Source organism: Octodon degus, unplaced genomic scaffold (assembly GCF_000260255.1).
Source record: "Octodon degus isolate 3935 unplaced genomic scaffold, OctDeg1.0 scaffold00014, whole genome shotgun sequence".
Lineage (NCBI taxonomy): Eukaryota > Metazoa > Chordata > Mammalia > Rodentia > Octodontidae > Octodon > Octodon degus.
In genome coordinates this window covers 13,061,543-13,069,281 of record NW_004524590.1, presented here as the reverse complement: position 1 = coordinate 13,069,281, position 7,739 = coordinate 13,061,543, and the positions used below count along the sequence as shown (strand labels likewise).

Sequence of the window (7,739 nt, the reverse complement as noted above, 5' to 3'; positions counted from 1 at the left end):
TCGCCAACAAAAGCATTCAGAAAAATATTGCTTCTGTTAACAAATTCCCCATCAGGTCACAAACATCTTCCCCAAAGTCATAAAACAAAGTGATCAAGGTACCACTGTATATCCCAATTTGCAGGAAGGATCATGTTTTATTAGCAAACTTGTCTCATGCCTATTGAATTAGACTCTAAAAGTCTGGTGATCTGTTACATTCTATGATTATTTTTTAATCAGACAGATACTGCTTAATACTTAAGTTCTTTAGTCAGACTAAACTGGCATTCCTAGTGGATGACTTCGGCAGCAGCACTTTTAAAAGCTTACCACATGATTCCAATGTGTAGTCAGGCTTGAAAAACCGTGGTTAGGTTTTGCTCTGTTTTCACCACTTGGGAGACTGGAGAGAATCTTTCCCATTACTTCACCATAGTAACTTGTATGGGTAATAAAAATACTCTCGAGGCATCCTTGTGAAGGTTCTAAATAATTTCTGTTTCTGTCACACACACCCAATTGGGGGAATATCTGTTGTAGGACTCAAGAGCACTACCAACAAAACCTGTAGGTTGTTAATCTTGGGTGAAAGACACTGGGAGTAATCTTCAGCTCTGTTCTCAGTAATTGTATCCAACAACAAAATCTAAGTGGCAGATAATAATAGGCCTTTATTTCTTGCTGATATGCTTGTGATTGGCCTGAGGTTTCACTTCCTTAGCTGGACTCTTCTGGACTTGGCTTCAAGCTACAGATTAGGTCTATGTCTGCTTCATGTGTCCGTCATACTCCTTGGGCTGACAGGAAACATTTTACTCAAGAGAACAGGTCAAGCTACACAGACATATTTTAAAAGCCACACAGACATATTATAAAACTTAAGTCAAAGCTATATATGGTGGAAGTTCAAGGCCAGCCTGAGAAACTTAAGTGAGTATCCTGGGATCTCCCAAAAATGGGTGACAGGAGGACTGGTTAATCCAAAGTCAAGCAAAAACCCAAAGTGAAGGGACAGGGGAAAAAAACACCCTTTTCAAAGGTATTTGGTATGATGAATGGCAAACAGTAATTCAATGTCCAACATTTTAAAATAGAAGGGGAAAAACACAGTATAATACAGAAAGGGTAAATCTTAGTATTTTTATCTGGCTTATTACAGTATTCTTAAAGGGGCTCTGTATAGTCTATTAACACAGCCTACAGAGGGAACTCACTGAAATGAAGCCAAGTCACATTGTTTTTGTTTTCAAGCTTTCCACAGCCTTCCCACAAGTCTGTTTAAAGTTCCCCAAACCGATCTGGGTATAACTCAGGAACTTTATACCTGATATTCCCTCTGAATATCAAGGTATTTTCACTGGTAATATCAAGGTAATATCACTGGTATTTTCTTTACTAGATTTCTATGGGACTTACTCCTTCAACTAATCAGTGACTGAAGCCTTCTCTTGCTGCTCAATATAAAACTGAAACTATAGTGGCACCTCAGTTCACAAAATTAATTATTTCCACAATTCTGGTCTCAAGGAATTAGACAAGAACCAAATCAAATTCAATGGCCAGGTTCAATGTTGATTGTATACAGAAATTTTATTTGACAAAGGAGAAACTCAAATATTTCTTGGTTGAAAGTAACAGTTAACAGAATTTTCTCATGGAACAAGAATAGGAGGCAAGTGGTCCCTTGGTTGGTTTAGCTCATCATGCCTTCATAGAGACAAGCTCTTTCCAACTTTTTGCTCTTCTAAGTTGTCTTGTCAGAATGTCCCTTCTCTCAGTCTCAGGATGAAATTGCTCATTCTATTGTCTTTTTTTTTTTTTTTTTTTCTTTCCAACAACTTGACTAAAAAGGGCAGCCAGAAGCTCACCTGATACACAATGTGCTGATCACTAGCAAGACTTTTCTGGGAAGCTTTGTGGTTTTCCCCCTACTGGCCATAACTGGGTGTGATACCTAGCTGGAAACCAACTTTTGGCAAGCAGAAATAGCATTCCCATCACGTTTTTTTGTGATTCCTCCTCTTGTGCTGGACAAAGCTGGAGTTCTACTGGTCAGGAAAGAGGAACAGGAAGAATCATCCCAGTCATTTCCTGGCCTGGCTTTTGGAAGATGCTAACAGCTCCCCTTGGACTCAGAGGTACCATCCCCAGCTTTTGTATGCCAATGATAAGGAATAATGGTTGTGCTGTTGATTTTTTTATGAGATGCAGGCAACTTTGTAACAGCTTTAGCCTGTTCACATTTTTGTTTTCTTTTCTCTCTCTTTTTTCTTTTTTAATGTATTTGGTGCAGAGTCTCATTACACAGGACTCATAGTGATCCTCCTATTTTCATAGTGATCCTCCTATTTCTTTCCCTGCCACCTAAACACATAGTGGACAGAGCCAACCACTTGCTATTTCACCTTCTCAAATGTGTTCTCCCAGGAGAAGACAGCCACTTTTGTACTGGTCCACTGACTCCAAGACCAAAACAACTGGGTTAAATTGCTTTAACTCAAGAGCTTTATCTTTCTTAACAAAGCACATTTATGGAATCAGGATCACACCCCTTTTTTTGAAAACGAAATCAAAATTTATAAACCATTTATTTTTGAATAATATATGTACATAGTACAAAATTTAAAAGGTACAAAACGTATACATTGAAAAGTTATTTCCTCTCTTTGTAAAGGCAAACAAAGTCTCCAGGTTGTTGTGTGTAGCCTCCCAGAGATATGCTAAGCATATAAAAGCAGGTATCTACTATAACGTGTGCGTATGTACATACACATACAAATACATACATTTTCCTCCATTCCAAACACTACTATACCACATACCTCCCTCTCCCCACTTATACATAGTAGTACACGCAGATTGGCTCAGTTCTTTTAATAAACAAAATACTCCCATTAGGGGAATTAACCATAATTTATTTCACTATTGCTCTATATTGATGGTAGTTTTCAACTTTTTGTTATTACAAACAATGCTTTAATATAAATCCTTGTACATAGGAAAAATGCTTAGATGTAGCACTGCTGGTTCAAAAGATTGTGCATGTGCACTTGTGAAATATGTTGTCCAAGAAGTTGTGAAATCCATACTTTTGCAAAGGCTGTGTTTAAGTGCTGTTTCCCACAGCCCTGTAGCAGCATTTCACTTCTTGATCTCAGGAGGCTGAGACATTTTCTGCTGGGCAAGTTACCTTCAGATTCATTACCTTCAGATTCATGTAATATTTCGGATCAAAATACACCCAATGATGTTACCTCACAGTGTGCACTATTCCTCTTTTTTCCTCCTACCTTGGGAGAAAAGGTTTGAAAACTCTGTACCTTATTTTCATCCTGACCTTCAAGGTTAAAGAATAACAAATATACTTTGAGGGAATTACTGAGCTGACAAATACAACTGCCAACCTGTTTTAAACAAAGCATACAGTTATAAGAAAGGTTAACCCTAAATTTTGCTAATACAGGGATGCAAAGCTGCAATTTATGCAAGCAACATTCCAGACCATCTACCTGAGCCAGATGCTGGGCAGACCATGGCAAAACAGGCTAGATCCTTGTTTCTTGTTTTTATCTTTATATTATCCAGAAGAAAAGCCAGGTAACAAACCTGGCAAGACATTTAAACAGTGCATGTACTATAAAGACAGAGCAGGGGATGGGCAGAACAAAATCAGAGTGGAAGGCCAACAACAAATACGTCTGCATACGTATTAGGCAGTCAGGGAAAGCCACTTTCCAAGATCTTGAAGGAGAAAGAACTTTAGGCAGAAGGAACATCAGGCCAACATCCATGAAGGCCTAAGCTTGGCTCCTGGGGGGACAGGGGGAACTGATATAAGGCTTACGTGGGGAGTCAGAGAATTCCCCATGTTTTCAAATATGCTGCAGACCAGCTATTAAATCCTGATTAATAATCTTACACAATATATTTACTGTGAGGGGGAGATATATATATATATATATATATTTTATTTATTTATATATATATATATTTGTAGTATTTCAGATTATTGCCATGTGCTATAAAAAGGTCTGCTCTAAACTGAGTGTAGAAAAAGGTGGTATGGGGGATTCTGAAGGTGGATAAAACAAAGCATTTCCCCTAGGCAATGCCCCACCACAGGGACAGACAATGGCACCCACCCTACTGGGCTTTCATTGTATGTTTGTATCATGTTATTTTACCTTGTGTTCAGCACTGACCATAAATAAGTAATAAAGAGCTTCCTTAACGTGTTCTATCTCAATACATATTTCAGTCCAACAATATGCACTTCACAGTAAGAGACAGGCATTCTAGCAATAACTTTTATTAGTTACTTTGGCTGAGTCCTATTTCCCTATTAAACTGATCATTAGTCACCCAAAAAGTAGCTAAGACAAGACCATACTAAGCAGCAGAAACTCAGGTGGCACAAGTTGTAGGCCACAGCTGACTGTGCCAAGTGTTCTTTGAGGTACATTGGCTTTAGTCAACACAGATGTGTTGGGGATGTGCTAATGTGACATCATCAAAGTCATGGAGTGCCATCTTGTAAGACAGTGAAGTGCTGTCTCATGGCCTTCACTATGTTCTACTCAGTTATTCAGGAAGCTGCAAGGGTTGTGCTGTTATGAGGGACTATTTCTTCAGTCTAGGGGGGGAAACACCTCCAACCTGTACTTCTACTGTCTCCTAATTCTATGACCAGACTCAGTAGACGTGGACATGGCTCTAGGGCCTGGCTAATCTCACAATATGGGCTAGGAACCATAACCCAGTTAAAAATCAAGTATGTCAGATTACAACAAAACTTATGACTAACAAGCTTGGAATTTGCCCTCTGTTATAAGAAAGGATACTCCTTTATGACTTTTCTAATATAAGGTACATGTACTTTCCTCTAGTGCTGCAGGCCATCCTGTATCTGCAAGGACTGGACACAGGACAAAGATAAACATCTAGGTATCTACAGACATGCTGCTTTTTGGATTATATCACAATATCCAATATAATCCAATATGAAGCCATGTATGCTCCATGAAATGCACATGAGAAAGATATGCAGGGCCCTAGACACCCAGCCCCATTAGTGGGCTTAGTGTTCTGGTAACGATCTGCTTTTTCCTAAGCACACATTCATAAACAATAACTTAAGAATGTTGTCCCTTCATTATACTTTTGGAAAATCTCTTCAATTCAGTGAAATACAATAATGTGGTATCTCTGTGCTTAGAGAAATACAGCCCTGGGGTGACCCTTGCCCCTACCATCATGAGTGGCTCCTGAAATGACCATGGACCCCAGCGCACTATTTTGGCTTTTAAGGCCTGATTGTACTGCCTGCCTAATGCCCTAATTACTCATGACAGTACCCACAAATGCAGGCTGTCTGCAGCAACCATGGAATTCTTAAGAATAGCGACTGCAGTCTAATTTAAAGTATGTTCAAGCAATGAAGATTAATTAGGTTTTATAGATGAAAAAATGGGAAAAGGCATCTGTCAATACTTCCCTACACCAAAATAAAGGACTCCACTTTCAAAAAGCATTATTCCCTGCTCTGGATCAGTCATGCTATACTTTCCCCCAATACAGACAGGTAGAATCCACAAACTGTAGAATACTACCTGCTCCTGCTTCCCTAAAACCTGTGGACAGATACTTAAATGATCTCCCAGTTGCTCACGAAGTGTAGTTAGCCAGATATGCAATGCTGTGTGCACTGTGGGGGTATATAAGCTTCTTTACATGGTTAATACAGATGTTTTTCTGAAATTGAAATAATTGTAAACATAGTAAATTGTTGCTATCTCATCTTCAAAATGGCACTTTAAAAAAAAAATACCAACTTCACCTTCATTGAACCTCTTCAGAATTTCCACATGGCCATGGCTCAGGAAGCAGTGGAAGTGGATATGCACAAGGCTATGAATTGCTCTGGCGCAAGGAGGTGCCATCTTAGCTGCTGCTGCTGCTGTTGCTCTCACAGCATCTTGCTGGCCCTGGCACAGAAAACACTGGTGGTATTAAGGCAGAGTGGGATGTTCATAAGTTTGTACCTCTCAGACCTTCATAATCATATACCTTAGAGAACTACAAATGAACAGTGTTTCTGTGACTGATAAACATTCCACTTGCCTAACGTGTCCAAGCTTCTGCATTATAGTCCAAACCTGCTGACTGGAGAGTGCCTATGTACAGGTTTACATAACATGCAGTACAAACCTACACTGGGGTACACGGACCAAGACTGAACTGCTGATTTCCAAGAGCCAAGGAAGGAACTCTTTCTTTTTCCTTTGGACTGCTCCTTTATAAGGACAAAACTATCAGTTATGCTTCTAAGTCTTCCAAGTTCACCTTGCCAGGTAAGTCTCTAAAGCTTCCTACAAATTCCAAATCATCCCATCCTCTCCCAGTATGTTCTGTACTCTCCTACAACTCTTGAGTTTCAACCAGTGTATCTTTATCAAAAACTGTTTCCTTTCTCTGTGATAGAAACATCCTATTCCTTCAGATCTAACCCAAAAAATTAGCTGCTCTTCCACGAAGACTTTTGTACTTCTCCACCAGCAGACTTCTGCTCCCCTCAACCCCAGTACCTGTTACTGTCTTTTAATCTGCCCCTCCAGGTAGCAGTCAGTATGCTGCAAGTCTCCCTCCTTGATCAGACCATGAGCTTCTCTGCAATGTAGGAACACTGAATCCCTGAATAAAGAGATTTGAAAGCCCACCCACATGTTGCCTTGTCAAATAACAAGGATATAGAAAGGTGTAATCGTTTTTGAAATATCCTCAGTATGAGGCCTATTTCCAACTTTCCTGGTGAAATGACCCTAAGGTGTGTATAAGGATTAAACCAATGAAAACTGAGCTCTGACTTGAGTTACTATGTATGTGGTCCAAGCCTGCTGGCTGGTACCTTGAGAAGCTAGGAACAAAAGGCACCAGGACAGGTGAAGGTTCCAAGTAACCGTCACTCACACTGGCATATCATTCACCCAGCAGCTTTCTGTTTGCTGACACAAAACAAAGCAAACCTCAGATGGCCACACTCTGTAGTCCAGTGAGCTGTATCTGCTCCCGAGGCCACTTGCTGAATGAGAAGAGTGTGATTTACATTCTCATGAATCCCCTTCTGTGCTTATTTCTCAGTGGTTGCTCAATATTTGCTGGACAACAGAATTCTTTATTCAGAGTCTATACAAATACAGGTACCTTCGAAAGTGCAATGTTACTGGAGAGAAAAAAACTGAGTGGATATAAAGAATAAGTACTCCCCATTTTCCTTACAGGGTGTCATCCAAGCCAGTGTTTACATTTTATGATTCCATCAACAGCTAGAGATGAAACAGTAGCAAATAAAGACAAAGTTAACATCCAGGGAACTGAAATTAATACACTTGCACCTCTCTGCTGTTGCTTTCTGAACAATTTCATAGTTGATACATGATATTTTAAAAAATTCAGTGACATACAAAAATGGCTGGGAATGATCAGGAGGCCTTTGCTTTCATCTTGGACAGCAGTACCTCATTCTTGCGGCCCTCCTACAAGAGAAACACAGAGGGTGTTGAAAACAGGTGGCATTGACATTAGCAACCATGCAGGGCCTGTATGGTCTGTTTTTCTCCCAAGTGCCACGGGAAATGCCTTGTGGCCAATTAAACCATACCTCTTGCATGTTTTGTAAAACCAAATGAACCATCACCAGTATGGAGAAACTTCCCAATAATCTGCTGAGCTACATACAAAGCCAAAACAGGTATAATGCT

At 39.8% G+C, this 7,739-nt stretch overlaps 1 protein-coding gene across 2 annotated transcripts in view; it reads right to left on the bottom strand.

Moving 5' to 3' along the window:
* Positions 1-3,970: 3,970 nt before the first annotated feature.
* Positions 3,971-7,739, bottom strand: part of Ccdc93 (coiled-coil domain containing 93) — an 87,955-nt gene continuing 84,186 nt past the window's right edge. For both annotated transcript variants that reach the window (XM_023709707.1, XM_004626365.2), the window contains one exon: positions 3,971-7,514. In XM_023709707.1, coding sequence (XP_023565475.1) covers positions 7,461-7,514 — 54 coding nt within the window. In that variant the 3' untranslated portion in view covers positions 3,971-7,460. The remainder of the gene's footprint in view (positions 7,515-7,739) is intronic.